This window comes from Diplotaxodon limnothrissa, linkage group LG10 (genome assembly GCF_057381915.1).
Source record: "Diplotaxodon limnothrissa isolate DT_005_m linkage group LG10, D_limnothrissa_male_GT1.1, whole genome shotgun sequence".
NCBI lineage: Eukaryota > Metazoa > Chordata > Actinopteri > Cichliformes > Cichlidae > Diplotaxodon > Diplotaxodon limnothrissa.
Genome location: NC_140605.1, coordinates 22221148 through 22238802, shown reverse-complemented (window position 1 = coordinate 22238802; position 17655 = coordinate 22221148). Strand labels below are relative to the sequence as shown.

General features: G+C 38.5%; 1 protein-coding gene across 1 annotated transcript; it reads right to left on the bottom strand.

Annotated features, from left to right (window-relative positions):
* Positions 1 to 470: 470 nt before the first annotated feature.
* Positions 471 to 16897, bottom strand: adgrg4b (adhesion G protein-coupled receptor G4b). Its single transcript, XM_085363448.1, is given in 29 exon segments — positions 471 to 592; positions 1118 to 1282; positions 1554 to 1655; positions 2348 to 2549; positions 3131 to 3209; positions 3676 to 3793; positions 4392 to 4660; positions 4967 to 5088; positions 5999 to 6102; positions 6189 to 6225; positions 6318 to 6452; positions 6549 to 6695; positions 7377 to 7542; positions 7625 to 7829; positions 7979 to 8079; positions 8956 to 9085; positions 9170 to 9330; positions 9773 to 9867; positions 10006 to 10079; positions 10167 to 10373; positions 11206 to 11360; positions 11638 to 11666; positions 11843 to 11888; positions 12034 to 12095; positions 12469 to 12566; positions 13882 to 14154; positions 14633 to 14870; positions 14983 to 15113; positions 16819 to 16897. Coding segments are annotated over 29 exon segments (3852 nt in total).
* Between the last annotated feature and the right edge of the window lie 758 nt (positions 16898 to 17655).

The window sequence follows — 17655 nt, the reverse complement described above, 5'->3', positions numbered from 1 at the left end:
ACAGTCCTTAGACTGAGTAACAGATCATCAGCAGGCAGCCTCATTAAATGTTACCCGCAAGTACCGTATCGTGCTGGTTAAGAAAGGGACTGTGGAAACTTGACTGTGGGTCTTGGTTTTTTTTTTTTCTTTTTGTTGTTTTTTTACGCTTATCCTCATGGAATAACTTTCATTTTGTAAAATATGTCCACTCTGGAAAGTTTCAGAATTTAAAAAAACACAACATGTCATTCACACAGTTTGATGCTGCAGACACACAAATTGCTACAATAATTAAACACGATAAAACTGCATTAGGTTGAAGCAGTGCTGTATTAGTGGTAGTTGCTAAACATTGAATCAGTTGACATTATTGATTTATTTAATAATAAATATTTGCAAAATTTCTGATCAGTTTCATGTTACATGGCTAAAAACACTAAGACAAATCTTTAGTGGTAGTCAATGTGTTGCGCTCTTCTTTATTCTTGCTAGTGAAGCACGTGATTCCTCCAGCCAGGTGTTGGGCTCACCCCTCTGCAGGAAGGCGGACCTCCCGGACCCAAAGGGCTTCTCTGAGGTTGAGGAAGCGCCAACGAATTCATAAAAAGGCCTACAAGATAATTAAACATCTGTGAGCAATTCAGAGGTGTGAAAAACCTGTGTGTGTGAGAAGAATGTATACCTGGGAGTTTAAACTGAAATTGAGCTGTCAGATGGTTGACGGAAACCTTTTTAAGGAATAACAGACATGTCCTTTTACTTCTGTCTAAACCAGCTTAATTACAAAGCCTGGTAATTACTTAACGTCAGTGCAGTCTCATTAATGTAAGCAGTGACCTTCAGTGTGAATTTTGGCAGCTGAATGCAACGGTGATCGGTGATCATCGTTTTACTTTAAGGAGCCTGAATCTAAACAGGATGAACTGTAACTTTTAATTGTAAGCTTAAATGTCTTATAACAGATTAGAACCAAGGAAGTTTAATGTCAACAGAGGAAAGTCCACCGAAGAATGAACGTCTCGCTGAAATGTCATCATGTACTTAATTTATCTTGCTCATGATAAGTGTACTGAAATGTCTTGACCGAATCATAGTTATGAGTTTAGTCAGGACGTGTGGTGCCTAGTTTTCTCACCCAGATCTGGTCTCTTGCAGGATGAATCTCGCTGGCTGTAGTTGGAGGAAGCTGACGTGCTATCTGTGGAGGAGGACTTAGTTGAGCCGACTGATGGTCTTATTGCTCCCGGAGGATTTGTTTTGGGCTTTGCCTGAGCTCCAATCGAAGCAGAGTTGCTCCATTCTGGACAACAGTGGCAGACAAGTAATATAAGTGAAGCCCAAAGTAGTGTTTGCTGCTTTGCTTTCATTGCAAGTTACCCCATAAGTTGAACTTTTAACAGCACCAAACAAAACAAACAGATTTGTTAGATTGAGTGTGATCGAGTCTTTGCATAGTATCAGTATCATGTACTAATTTCAGTACTACTTTATGAGCCTCGACAAAAAGGTTGCCATAAAAGTAACTGAACTGAATTGATGAGGTCACACTGTGTTACGTGTGGGTCCCATACCAGAGTGCTCCTCAAGTCGAAAACGGCCAAAGCAGAGGTGAATCCTCCACTGTTTCCTGACATTCTCCTTCATTAAACAGTGGAAGAAGAATATGAAAAGTCCTGCAGCAAATAGAAAAGTAAGAAAAGGTCGTGAGCTCAAGATTAGATAAGATCTGGGTTTGAAGCTCTTTGTTCCTCGCGCAGGTATTTCTAATTTTCTCTGGAATAATTTCATATAGAGAAGTAAACAGCGGTGGTTGCTTCACTCATACAAAAGAAAGTATTATAAGAGAGATCAGTAGAGGTGAAAGCTGTTGTGATATGGTTGCATCATTTGGCTGTTTGAAATCTTCCTTTTCATCTTTTTTTTTTTTTCCTCATCCGAGCTTCTTTTGAACTCCGGTTGCAAAGCGGGTTGTTGTGGAAAACTGCACACGTGGTTAGCAAAATTTCACACAATAAATAAATCCACAACAACACCCAAAAGGTTGTCTTCTTAAAAGTAAAGCACCATCTTTTTACAAGTCCGTGCATGTTTATAATGTTTGATCTTTGGCATATTACACTATCCTTACTTCTCAAAATAGTTTTGACTGACTGAAAAGAAGAACTAACACAGCCAGATGTTCATGTCAGCTAATAAAGACACACTTGGCTGACCGAGACGTTAAGTATTCAAAAAAACCTCAACAGATTGAGGCTAAACAGTTACTTATATGGTAAAAATAAGCTTGATGACTTTCAAACTTAAAATAAAATTCTATCTGGACGTTATCGAGCTTTCATTAACTGCCTCTGTACAAAAGGACAACCTTGCAGGCTGTTGAGTCCAGAGAACAGATACAGCAGAACTATTCTGCCTGGCCCCCAGCCAAAGAAGCCAAGAGTCCATGTTAGCCCCAGTAACAAGGTTAGACTGGCAACTCCTTTCAAGTCCTGCATGACTCCACTCCTGGTCCCCGCCGGGCTGTTGGCTCGCATACGTCGAATCTGGATTAGAACCACCACAAAAACCTAAGAGGAGATTGAAAAGAAGCCTCAGAGTGGTTGGATTACAGGCACATGGTAAAAGGGTCAAAAGCAAATTTACACAGTAATAAAGAATGTGTCTAATATGAAGGGGTTTTTTTTCTAACTCCACCAGCCACTTTGTTAGATAAAACTGTTCAGCTGCTCATTAATGCAAATGTCTAGTCAGCCAATCACATGGCAGCAGCTCAGTGCATTTAGGTATGTAGACATGGTCAAGGCAACCTGCGGAAATTCAGGCTGAGCATCAGAATGAAGATTTCTGATGATCAGTTCTGATTATCATAATTTGGTATAAACAACATTAAAGCATGGATCCATCCTGCGTTATATCAACAGTTCAGGCTGCTGGTGGTGTAAGGGTGTTGGGAATATTTTCTAGGCACACTTTGGGCCACTTCGTACCATCTGAGCATCATTCAAACGCCACAAGTTGCTTGAGCATTATTTCTCACCATCTCCATTCCTCTTTGATCACAGCGTACCCATGTTGAATTTAAAAGGAATAAGGAGAACACATAACAATCTGACAAGTAAAATCTTTAATGAAATGTGAAATGATTTACCCCGGTGTTGAAGAGAAAGATGAACACAGCGTAGGCAACCACAGACACATAAAATGTCACATCGTCCTGGAGCCAGCAGCTGGGAGGGTGACAAACAGGAAAAAGACAGACGAGGCATTAGTAGACGAGATCAGTGAACACGATGAATGATCAGTGTGGTCGTATTTGAACCTTCTGCAACTAATGAAAACATCTTACTGACTTATCATTCTTGAATCATGTGTTTGGATAGCCCGAGAGTGTAATACCATGTTACATGACTTCCAATATGACATCAGATCAGCTTGATCTGGCTGAAAATAAAATGTGAAGGAAATGGTTTTATCTATTTTTGAAGATTTGTGGTTTTACATCATGGATTTGCTTTTGTAATTGGAGAAAATATGTTGTGATATTCATTTTTTTCCAGCTAAGAGATAGATATAGATTCTTTAGATATAGAGAGAGATTCTATGTGAAAGCTGAATGAAACCTTCAACTCTCTTCAGATCATCAAGTATGTATCAAGATATGAAAAATGAATAAAAGATGAATCCAAAACTCACAAGTTATCAGAGTTGTCCAGCAGCTGTAAGGTAGAAGAAGAAGTGTCTGTGTAGATGTGACTGCCGTAGGCCTCTTTGTTCACGATGAGCACCAGGATGCAAATCACCAGAGGAAGCCCTGGATGGAGATTTCAAATACATACAAGTATGTATGTACTTACAATGTCATACCCTCAGAAAAACAAACAGAAAATATAATTGCTTTTAAAATTAACCCTTTTTGTTATATAAAAATAGCTGTCTAATGTAATGCACTTTTAGAATTGTTGATGATCATATTAAAAATACCCAAACTCTTAAGTAATCGCTGTGAGGCTATACTTTAGGTGTCACACTGCTCAAAAAGCTCCTTGTCAGGCAGTTTATTCTCTTTATGATTTCAGAAAGAGGGGAAATCATTAATATGGCCCAGTTCCCTCCATCTGCTGTTTAAATTTTGATTTTGTGAGGTGCAGCCAATCAGAAGGTGACCTAAAGGGAGAGGAGCAAAATGGTTTAATACTCTGCACTGGGGCCCAGTATATGATAAAGATTATTTTGGAACCATGACTCATGCAGAGCATCTCTGCTAGAGTCTAACGATCTAGAGATGGACCTGGAAATGAGCATAATGCGTCCCATTAGAGATTTTTATGAGCTGTCATCACACCATATAAGTAATAATGTTTTCTGTGTTGCCATTAACTAAAATTCAGTCATGCAAAAATGTGACTCACCCCATCCCAGAAAACAAAACTTGAGCATATAAGAGGGCACGTAGGCGTTGAATACTTTAACAAGGGCAAAGTACATGTTAACGGCCTCTAATCCCATCCAGGTGAATGATGCGAGCAGGAAGTAGTGCAGGGTGGAGGCCACAGCCACGCAGAGAGGGTACAGACCCCAGGAGGACAGCCAGGAGTTGACCAGAAACACCAGATTCAAGCCCAGCAGGGCCAGAGAGAGGTTGATGAGAATCTGAGAGGGGTAGTCTCTACGAAGCTTTCTAAGAGAGATATAGACATCGTGGAGAAAGTCGAGAGGTTAGGTACTATGATACTTTTGTGCTACATGTAGATACACGTACAGAAAAACCTTTAGCAGTGAAGTAAACTCAACAAACCTGAGAAATGCATGCATTAAAATACCACCATGACAGTGAAACTTCAGCATATCCTTTGCTGTTTTCTAACACTGAAAACAATGTGTGCCTCACTTAAAACAATAGTTTTCCTCATACATTTGAATTGGTGTTGACAGGCCTGTAGTAGCACCCACAGATCTGTGCTGCATGTAAGCAGAAAACGCTTACTCGAAAGCCGTGTACGTGAGAACGGTAATTCCCAAGAAGAGTGACGAGACTCCACAACCAAGATAGGTGATAATGGTCAGGATCTGCTCATTAGCAGGGTCCAACTGAGTCCTGGCGACATCCTGGAGACATGGAGACGTTTGGTTACAGGGCTGTATTTTCCAGTGTGCATTATTAGCTCTTGGCTGATCCTGTTCCTAACTGTTCCCATATGCAAGTAAAGCCCAGCATCTGTCTAACCACTACTACACTGAAACACTTTTACTATCTCTAGCACTTATAGTAAAATTAGTTTCATCATAGCTCAGTGATAAAGTATAGGAATGGGGTTTTATGTATTTTTATTGTGTTTAATTATATAGGGGAAAAAATCTGACATTAATTTATGTAAAGGAAACAACTTGTTAATCAAATAATTTAAAGTGGTTAAAAAAATCCTCTTCGGTAGGCATTCATTACTCTGTAGGCTGAAAGCCACAGAGTAATGAATAAGGGACACTGGTCTGCACCACAGAAACCATGGAATAATTAGCGAAATAAGTAAATCTTTTTAAATAAAATGTATTAGAAATTAATTATAGATTCAATACATTATGTATTTATTTCAATTTTTAATTAATTACAGACACGTTTAATTATTTAATGATGAATTTATTCATTTAATTTTGGCGTTCTTGGTACTGAATAGCCCAGGAGGCATTTCTCATATTTATTATTATTAATAATGGTGCAATTGTTGCAAAACAGCAATCCCATTACAGTATATGTTGTCGGGAGTTACTCGAACATAATGAACTGTTTCAAACTTTTCTTTGCAGTAGTTTATTTTTAAATATTATTCCTTTAGTGCCCTCTGCTGGTTAAGCCTGGTCAAAGCATATTGACACCACTGCAATTCAGTTTGATACAAGAAAAAGAAAAACATAATTAGTAGTGTGTGTATTGTTGCTGCTGTTACCAAAACTTTAAAGTGCTCTGCCAAAATGTGCTTTTTAGGAAACAGAAAAACAATATTAAAGTAGTAGTTTGTACCAGAAGAACTCCAAAGTGTGTGAGATGATCACACAGGCAGGTTGTGTAGTAAGGGCTGCTGTTGTATTTCCGACATCCATAATTGTCCCAGTCTCCTTGTCCATCTGCATGAGAAGAGTAATGTTTAATGTGGCCCGCTTCTTCCAGAGTTGATTTGATTTGGAAGAATAGGACTGAGATCAGGACGTACTGTTTTTATTGAAGTTCCAGTACACACACTCGACCTGCTTGTAAGGCTTAATCAGAGACAAAAGAAACATTAATGCATTCATTGATTAAAGGTGCTTTCATTACACGCAGTGTATATTGATAGAACAACCTCTCCTACTGTGTTTGGTATAAGATGTTGGAGTGTGACTTCAATATCTTCTTCCAGGTCTTTGATTGGACAGCTGGCGTTGGTCACACTGGCTGCCACCACAAAAGTGTTGAGGGTCTGATCTATTTGTCTCCCCTGAAGTTAAAACACAGTACATATGAATAACATGTTTCACTAATAAGCATCTAGGAGCAATTCTTCACAAAGAAGTGGCTTCATAGAAAATACCACCTTAAAGAGCGACGCGATGGCGTAGAACTGAAACTGGATTCTCGGTCGGGTCTGATTTGGGGCTTGTTGGGGGAAGCAGTGCTGCAGGGCAGATGGGAGGGAGATGAAAGCCAGTGTGCTGTTGAGGGGATACCTGTTGATAAAAATCTATAAAGACAAATTTTCTTAATTCTTTTTAAAGCTCAGGCAACATGTTTCAGCTAACAGCACTGTTGATTTCTGAGATGCACTGCAGACAATTTGAGCAGCATTAATGCGGTAAGTACAGACTCATCTGTATGTTTGCTTAAATATCGCCAAGAAAGACAATGTTTAGTGTCAGTTTCAAGCTGCTGCAAACAGCACTGTTCAAAGCAATGACTGTAGAAAAGCCTACATTTATTGGTTCAAAGTAGCATGTTTTATTCCACATGTGGAAACCTTTTGTAACACCTGTTCACCTGCTTCTTAATGCAGACATTCAGTTTTATTTATATAGTTCCAGTTGACAACAACAGTGGCCTGTAGGCACTTTATATTATAACATAAAGACCCTACAATATTAGAGAGGAACCCCAACAAGCACAGGACTGCCCTATGAACAAGCACTTGGCAACATTGGGAAGGAAAAACTCCCTTTTAACAGGAAGAGACCTCCAGCAGAACCAGGCTCAGGAAGAGGAAGCAAGCTGCTGAGATGGAGCGAGGGGAGAGAGATGGGGCAAATGACAAAATATTAAATCAGCCAATCACATGGCAGCAGCCTTGTAGACATAGTCGAGTAGACCTGCTGAAGTTCGAAGCGAGCAACAGAATGAGGAAGAAAATTTACAGAGAAATTTTGCCGACCTCGGGTTTTTTGCCAGTAGCATCAGACGCCACTCCAATCATTAAACTGTTAAACTCTCCAGGAACTACATCCACCACTGCGATGCCGATGGCTGGAGCGACCAGGGTGGAGGAACCCTCATAACCCACTATCCTGTCTCCCATTGCTTCTGTAATATTCAGGATGCTGGAGAGAAAACAGAAGATTTTAGTGTCCCCACATCAGATTGTTGGAAAAGTTTATTTCTCGTTCTGCATTCATTCCTTACTTGTTAGTAAAAGGCACCAGGTTGCTCTCAGATTTCAGTATGTTTGAAATAATGTTGAGAAGAGCTTGGCCCAGCTCTGGTGTGACCACACTGACGTTAATGATGTCCTGCAGCTTGTTGAGGACTATCGTCAGTTCGTCATAGTTGAGTGTGGAGTGGTTACTCAGTAAGACTTCAATCATATCTACCACATCCTGAGCACTATCTGGAAGTGAAATGGCACAACTTGTGAAACAGGCATTTTTATCCCATTCTAACTTGTAACACAGCACATGTCTAATATGTAACAGGGTTTATGTTGGAAATACAGATGTTTGGGTAATTTTAGAGCTGGGAAAAAAGTCTGTGACTGACCGGCAGTTACACTGACATGGTACAGGTCAGGGATGGTCTCCACCACTGGACCACAGTCTTCCAGCTCTGGAGCCATCCAATGGGTATTGAGCTTGCCTTTACTGTCAAACAGAAGGTGGACAGAGGAGGAATGCATAAAAAAATCTGCAGAGAGTAAAACCTTTAACCTTTTTTTAAAATTTTCATCATCTGGTTATACTGCCACCTCAGCATGTTGCATATCAACATTTGCTAGCCGCACTCTTACTGGAAAATAAATGGCATCGGCTAACTACCCAACAACAGAAATGAGGTTAATTGGATGGATTGGTGACATTATGTGAGACCTCACACAGCTGTGAGCCATTTTGATTCTGAGAATTACCGATCATTTAACCTCTCATTAGTCACACTGAGGTCTTGATTAATGCATTTACAGCAGAGCCATCACTGAGTGTTGTGACACTGAGTCAACACGCAGTCTTTAGAACAGCAGTAAAGCCATATAAATGTATACCAACGGATGTGATTAATACTCAGACGTATCCATATGTTAAATTTATCAGCCAGCCAAATACATAAAACACACAGCACACTTCAACTGTAAACATGAGGACAAATGTCAGAGCATGTGTACTTTAGCAGTGTTGGTCTAATAAATCTTTACTGCTGGATTGATTTCCATTACTTTAGCTGCAGATATCCAGGGCATCAAGAGGATGAAGCCCAGTAATTTTTTTAATGTTTTTTCACTAGTAAAGGTTTATATTGTTGAGTAGACAAATCCAGCAGCCCTGATAATTCTAAGCTTTTAAAAAAGTCACCTACATAGATGACGAAACCCACAGATTCATTGCAGCGAGTTGCCCAGCAGTCTTTCACACTATGCTGCTTTTAAACTCAACCATGTCACTGACCTGTTGCCATTTAATCACATATTTTGTGAGATGTTTCACTTGGACTACAAATGAAAAATGATTAACAGTCCGAGCTCTCACCAGTGTCGAGTGGCGTGGTGGTCCGGGTTCTTTGGGCACGTTTGATTGGCAGTTTCTCCTCCTGAAGTTTCAGGCCACACAAACAGGCCTTTCAGGGTTTGGCGCATTTCTGCATTGCACTTAAACGACACTGGAACAGTGAGATGTTTGAGAAAGAGATCAAAATGAGAAGATTTTCAGGGCTGGGTCCCCCCCCCCCTTTTTTTTAACTCACATATCTGGCTTATCTCTATGTCCTCAGTGAGTATGGAGATGGACCCCTGATTATAAGGTGTCAGCAGTATGTTTCGTATCTTCTCTTCGATTTCATGTATGTCTGACTGCATCATGACTTGGACCTGGAAAATACAGCTCTCTCTTCTGGAAGTAACAGAGCTAAATATGGTTTGCAGAATGACAATGCGCTCATGTACATAGCAAATATAACATCATGATGTTATACTTTTTTAATATTATCTGCGTAAAGGCAAATAAAAATGAACAACGTAGCAGCCAGTTTCCTCCTCCTCCAGGCAGAATTTCAAATTTTTTGTTTATTGTAATCAGTTCTAAATAAAATTGTACGGAGACACACAAAGCTTACCTTGAAACTGTGTCTGCTAATACCTGGGAAAGAGTAAAAAGGATGAAGATGAAGCTTTCAGGGGAGAAACAGCCTTTTGGTTTAAGAAGTCACTGACATATTTTTTATGCTTACTTACTCTGGTAGGGTATTCTGACTGCAGCTTAGGATGATTTCTGGAAGTGAGATCAGTAACTTAAGTTGTTCAAATTGAAAGACCTTTGCGTTCATCAGAATGTGACATATTTCTGGAACTGGGTGAGTTGATGTGTGGTACTCTACCTTTGAGCTTTGGGGACCAGCTGAAATTCAAGCACTGTCATCAAGTTGTTTGGTAGGCTATTGTTGAGCTGTGAAGAGGAAGTTAGCATTCATTTTTACTGCATTACTTCTGCTGTCAGGATTTTACACCCCTATATTTAACCAGGTGAAGGAAAAATAGTTTCCTGTATCTTAAAATAAGAGCTTGGGTGTTCTGTAAGACTTACCCAGGACCTAAGGATCTGTTCTGAGTCACAGCCGCCTGTTATCGACACGTTCACCTTAACCTGAAAATACAGTTCTGCAAAGGAAATTGAGACAGATCAGAAAGTTTTCACCAAGTAATTTATGATGTCAGATGAACCGTACATGCAGTTGTGAAACTGACCGGAGACATTTTCAGGGTTTGTGGCAATGGTCATGGGCGTGGCTACGGTAGTAGAACTTGTACTTGTGATGATGCTTGTGGTTGGGGGTCTAAATTCGGTGGTAGAAAAGGGTGTGGAGGATGGTATTGTGGTTGTAGAGGTAATATTTGTCACCGGAGAAGGCTGTGTCATCGTACTGGAGCTGCTGGTTTCAACTAAGAAACCATCTGGAAGATGCATGTCAGAGACCCACAATGAGTTTTTCTGCAAATACTTCACAAGACCGCACACGTACAGTGCTTATTAATTGGTTAGACCAACACACAATGAACAGTTTATGCCACGTCTACTTTAAATGAACAATATTTGTTATTACAAAAATGTTGTTTCTGTAACGGTTAGTCCAAATGTATGCACAAACGCTTCAATCAAAATGATATTTGTTCATGTTAAAATATAGATAAATATATAAAAATGGAAATAAATATAAAAACACCCTTAAAATTTCATTTATTTCATTACTAATTAGATAAATTAATTTTTGTGATTGAACGTTATGCACTCAAGAAAGTCCAGTTTGTCAATTAAAATTTGGGAATATAAATGTGAATTCAGTTTGATATTCCTCCTCTGTGTCTGCAGAAAAGCTGGAGAACATTAAAAACTTGCAAACTTAAACTGATTGCTTGTTGGTGCATATACCAAGGTAATGACCTAAAGCTACTGCAAAGCTTTGCAGAGATTATTCGACCAAGAAAACAGAATCTGAAATACTGAAACTAATGGAAAACTTGGGATTTATTGGATTCAAATAAAGATCACACAAACGTTTCATCCAAAGCAAGTTTCTGGAAAGAAAACTATTAAAAACTATTTGCAACAAAAGAGACTTTTGAAAAATACCAAATTTAAAAAAACAAGGCAAGACCAGGAAGAAACTGTTATGAAAGCCAAATGAGATTATAAAAAATATAAAGTTTTTTGGTTATTATGTACGAATAAGAACTATAATTAGTTTTTATTAACTATTATCAGTTTCTGTTGAGAATTGTTTCCTACCGACAGGTGTGGTGTGTATGTTTTCTGCATCAGCCCACAGCTGTAACAAACCACTGGGGTCGTTGTAGGGATTTTTAAGCCTCGTGGCTATTAGAGACTGCACATCTGCCACATCCACAGCAGGGATGACATTCACATATACGTTGCAGCGAAAACTACAAGGAAGACACAAAGTCATGCTTTAGATACCACGTTCTTATTCTCTTCTACAACAATGCTTTTCAGGTATTTCGATTATTTTGGGCTCTTTAACCAAAGTTAAAGCCCAACCAAGGTTTTTTTCTATTAAGATGAATGTTTTTCCCAGATTACAAAAATTTTTTGTTTTGTTTTATATACAAATGAAAGAAACATGTCTGTACATTAAAAAAAAAAAAAAGTCAGATAGAAATCACACAATATTCTGGGAACTGTAACTCTCTATCATATTACCTGTTGACACTGGAGGGACTGAACCGCATCTGAAGAATAGAAGAACATTTAATACGTATGAAACAAGATGCTGATAAAGATGCTGTCCAGGTCTTACACTCCTACTGTCCTACTGGCCAAACAGACACAGCTATATTTGCATTAAGATAACATCCCCTCATACATACATCAACCTGATGCATCAGTTGAGCTCTGATGTTCTTACCAGCTGGTCTTCATATGGTGTTTTTACGAGGTCTTCTGTATTGGATCTGAAAATAAGAAAATCAAAGAAACTCAGTAACCTTATGGCCCATTTGTTCCTCCCCTCTGACATGTACTATAAAACAAGATTTAATTGTGTGACACACAGTGAGATTCAAATGAATTTTATTGCAAATGTAAATCATCTCCTACCTGGATAGTTCAAACACAGATACTATGTGTAAATAGATGTCGCTCGGCAGCTCCTGTCTGAGCTGCAGGAACAACAAAGAGCAGAAGGTAGTGTTATAGCCGCTGAGATTTACTGCTGCTGAATAAATGTAAAGTAAAGCCTGCACAGTATAATGAAGTCCAAAGCAGCAGGGTCTGGAATTTTTCAGAGAAATAAATGACGAGAAGTCTGACCCTACACAAATTCCCGCCACAGCACGCACAAAATTCCTGGATCCAAAACAATATCTGGATTGAGTCTGTGAATTTCTCTTCAGAATATATATTTTAAAAAATGGAATAAATGACATGAACTCATTGGTAGAGGTAATAAAAATAATTATTCTTATAACAGTTTTTCAAGAATTTAAAAATAGATGAATAAACCTTTTTTTTTTAAGTTTTTGTTTGTTTTACCCATTGGTGTGCGATGTCTCTGGCTGTGTAGATCTCAGTTTTGTTCTCATCCTGACGAATAATAGTAATTATCAGTTTCACTTGGTAAATGGACCATGCTGCCAAAGAGAACATAAAACTGCATTAAATGTTTGTAGATTTCATTTAAGACCATAAAAAAACAAGAGTGATAACTTTCAAGCCTACTTCAGTGTGTATATATTTATATATATATGTATTTTTTACAGTTTGACAGATTTTTTTCTTTATCTTATAAATATTTGAACCTGACCAATATACCACTGGGCTTGAAAGTAAAGGAGAGAAGGGAGAAATTGTCATATTATCTTAGTGAGGACTCATAAATAACTACAGATAACAAATGCTGAGAAATCTCTGGGTTTTTTTTGTCTGAATAAAGAAAAAAGTATCAGTCGATATATTGGATTATTGAATCACTAAATATTGGTATCAGTCTTAAAAATCCCCACATCACTCTGCCTCTATTTAATAATGGCTGCTTATTATTATAAACCAGTAGCTCTCAAACCTCAGAAGCCTGCAGAGTAAAATGACTTTACAGCCCACCGTTTCCATCAATCATTAACAATTAAAAGGATCCAAGTCGGACTTGACTTAATTGAAAGTCTGTGTAAAAGCATCAGCATTTTTATTTTTCCTAAAAAAATACATTTATTCAGCTTAGTTTCACCAGCAGCCACCTGGTGTGTCTCCCTGCCCCACGACTGCGACCTGCCCCATAGGTTGAGAACCACTGTCATAAACTATATATTTTGTATTACGATATGAAGAAAAGATCAAACTGTATTTTTTCCTATCTGCACTGACCTAAAACTGGAGCAGCGCTTTCAGCTAGAGGGAAAGATTCACGTGGAACTAATACTGCGTTTTTCATATGGCTGAACAGACTGTGTGAAAGGAATTTTCTTATGTAAACTAAGCTCTATAGTGCTATGAAAGAGGATTAGGGCCAGTAAAAGAAAAAAATCTTTGGGGGTCATGAGTTCTGACTTCTTCCATATTTCTGAGAAAAACTGGAATGTTTTTTTTTCATAAATTTCCTGCATTTAGTAGCCAAGAAATTAGAATCATTAACAAGTAAAAGTGTCAACATTTATCATCTTATTGAAACTGTAGACTGTTCCAGTTTTGTAGAGATGAAACAAGCTGCTTGATTAATGCTTCGAATTTTCATCTAATTGATTATGAATTTGTTTTTACATTTACTTAACTGCCAAATAGACAGGTGGTGAGTATTTAATGTGAGGGGATACACCACAGACAGCCAACAAACTATCGCTGAGGCTGGAAAAAGCTTGATGAATGTGGCATTTACTGCAGTAAAATAAAATCAGATGATAACGGCAAAGGTTTCAAGTGAAAGTATTCAGGGTTTGTAAGTTGCATGCTCACTGCAATTCAGGCTGCAATCTTGTAGTGGAGCACAGATCTGAGTGTCCCAGTTGTTTCTCTCCCACTTCACAACATCCCCCTCTGTACAGTTCATTGATGCCACTTCCTTGCTGCTGCGTTCTCTCCCCCACATCCGAAACAGAGAGAGTTTTCCCGACACACGGGATATAGGAATGATCTTTATGTTGCCATTTACAATGAAATGTCCTGATCCCAGAGTGAGCGATCCATTGGGGGCCAGTGTGGAGCACGAAGAGGAGGCAGAAGAAGCAGCTCCATAGAGGACTGTGAGAGAGGGAAGGCATACAAAAGGTGGTCAAGGAAAGACTAAAAAAATCACTGAAACAGCCAAGGCAGGTTTTCCATATCATTTTCTAAACAGGGAATGTAGCTGTAGCCCAGATTCATTTAAGACGTCATGAGCAAAAACACAAGACGGCTATAACTCTTGATAGTGACCTTTGTAAGCAGATTATCACTTGATGCAACCGTGTTATCAATATATAAATCATTGAGATGTTCCAGCCAGACAAGTTTTAGATAATAGACTGAAAAGGAGCACCTGCATTCAGTATTGCCTGACAGCCTGTGTAGGAAAATCAGAATCAGTTACAGGAGAAAACTGAGAGGATCAGACTTCTAGATCCCAAAAGCCATTTCTAAAAAACATCTTTATTTCTTCACCAATCTTTATTTCTAATCCCAGAATAAAATTAGGCTTTTAAAGAACACACGATGAGAGGAAACCCACCTGCCGTGAGGTTCAGCAGGGTCCCTTTAAGGTATAGGGCAGGTCTGTCTTTCGTATGTGACCAGGTCAGGCATAGTGGGTACCACTGTGACTCAAGGAGGACGATCTTCTGGGTCCTCCACTCCACGCCAAACAACCAGACCACTAAATGACCCGCCTTAAACCCCAGCCCCAGCTCAGCATACTGTGCCTTTGGATGTCGGTACATAAAGGCGGTCCACGGTGAGGAACCTATGGTCTAGACATGTTTGGAGTTAGTGAGATTTCATTTCTTTAACTGTTCGGCACCTTTAAAAATATCCCTGTGACAGTTAAACCAGTTATAACTGCAGGACATTTATCATCAGTACCTTCTCTAGATTCAGGTAGAAGCAGACTGTGAGCTCTTGCAGGGGGGGGATGGTGATCTGATGCTTTAGTGTCCAGTGGCTGCATCCTGCAGTGAAATTAGCCACTTCCCCCCATAGACTGAACCTAGGCACTGAGAGAAAAATACATCGTTTTTATAAAAAAGTGCTTCCACAGCAGGAAATCTGAACAAAGGGAGAAGGTTTTACCTTCAGAACCTTCTGGACGTTACATAACTTTCCTATTACAATACTGAATGCTGTTTATTGATCATGTATTCTAATTTATTTATGAGATCTTGAGACTGTCTTTCTGGATGGATTTCCTGATCATTGGACAATGTCCAGACTTTGTTGTGTATTTTGGTTGGAAATGAGCAGTGGATGTTGATAGATCCACTGGTAGATTTTCACCATACATTGTTGTGGAAGCAAATCACTTTTGGAGCTTCTTAACTGGTTTTGCTGGGTATTATATGAAAAAAGAACATTTTTCATTCCTGAAAGGAGTGTGTACAGTCTGGTTTTCAAGTAATTAAGACACTTAATTCAGCTTCTGCATTGAGTTTGATCCTTTTTCAGTTTTAGTTAAAACTGAGAGTTGTCGCAGTGTGTTGGGAAACCTCAATTATGTTCATATTTAAACAGGGTTGGGTTTTTTCTTTGGTTTGTTTGTCTGTTGAAACGAAATATGTTTTAAATTTTTCATCTGAATTAAATAATTACTATATTATTGAAGTGTTTGAACTGTTTTATGCATAATGTCCCATTTTTAGAGGTTCATAATTAATTGGACAATTGACTGGCAGGGAGGTTCTGTTCTCTGGTTATTAAGCAGCAAAAAGAGTGGAGTTTATTCCAGGCTTTTCAGTGAAACTCCATTATTGGGCTGAAAAGGCAAAACAACCCGGTCAGAGAGACAGCAAAAACTTTAGTAGTAATCAGCAATCTGCCTCATTCTTACAAAGCTTGCATGCACCAACCAACTCACCAACAACAAAAAGCCAGAAAGACCACAAAAAGCAACGAAAATTGAATTATTTCCATGGTTAAGAAAAACAGCCTTAAAACATCTAACAAAGTAAAGAACACTCGATGAGGGGTTGGGTGGATCTACCAGTCCAAGAGACATCTTCAAGAAGCCCTTTTTCATACTTTAGACTCAAAAGATAGAAAACATCTAAAAGAGCTGGCACAGCTCTAAAAAAAAAATCAACCTTTATAACCCTTAAAATTCTGTGAGTCCACTTACCTTTGAACATCTGAAAATGGGGGACTGTATAAAAATTCCTCAAAGTTAAGTCAATGCTTTTGTTAACATTGAATTTAACCCATAGATTGTTTGATTTGAAACGCACTGTGATGGTGTACGGAAGCTCAATCACAAAAAGAAAGAAAAAAAACCACTTATAAACCTAACTGTTAGTCTCATTGCAACTCTTTTTTTGTTCATTGTCAAAAATTACCCTAATGGGTAATTATCTTTTTGCTTTAGAAATCATCATCAGTGTGTTTTGCGGCCACTTTTACAGACCCGGCCACTTTAAAAGGAACGTGTGAAGAACATTTTTTTCTTCTTTACTTATTTAGTCAGCAGGAGCTGAATCTGGAGTCAGTTAAACTGTCTACAGTATTACATCATGCTTTTCCACCTTTCACCTTGTGGTCTTTAATGGCTCTACATGATATACGTGAGGTTTGTTTTAGATGATTTTGACTTTTTTACAATCAGCTGACTTTCTCACAGAACCATGGCTTCAAGTAATACGCAAGCATGATTTGTGATCAACTAAATTGTGATCTCTTTTGTATTTTTTCCATTTTTTTAGTTGTTCCTACCGTCTGCTTTAGCAGGACCCGGGCTGCCCAGCAGAGACAGAGAGAAAAAAACATTCAGGTAATTTTGAAGGATGACCATGATGAAATCTGAAAAATAAAATTAAATAATTACACTATTATTTGTGCATTAACTGTATAATAAAGTATTTTTATTATTAGAATTATTAGAAGCATCAAAGTTTATCAAAGTTTTTGAGCATAAGTGAAGAACTTACCTTCGACAGAATCGCCTGAAAGCCAGGAGATGAATCTGAAAGTAAATCCTGGTCGAGATTCTCAGCAACTACACTTCATCCTGCAAAGTCTCAGCTCACTGGTTTCGAACAAGCTCTGAGACGATGCATAAAAATCAAGTCACAAACCTTTGTCTGTGACCGTGAAGCAGGTAATGCTGTTGTCTGGCTGTGATTGGTCGGTTCGTGCTATTATGTGTGTGCAGGTGGGACAAAAAGTCAATCTATAAAAGTGTAGGAGGAAAAAAATCACGGCCACACAAAAGCATACGTGAAACGGTAATTAGCTCTGACAAACATGCACTGCTTTCTGTCAACACTACCTGAACATGAAGACCTAATTACTCTTTCAAGGCTACATGCATGGCCTTCAGTAGGTTGGTATCTGTCCCTGTGCAACAAAACCATCCGTTTAAAACGTAAAGTTAAAAAAAACAAAAAAACAAATTCATTAAAAATAAACTGAGAAATTGAATCAAAAAGAGAAAAAGTCATTCTCAGTTTTATAGAAAGTTTATTTGAGCTTTGATCTTCACAGAAACATGCAACATTTATTCAGATTTTAACTTTATTTAGAAGTGAAAGGGTTACAAATTTTATTTAT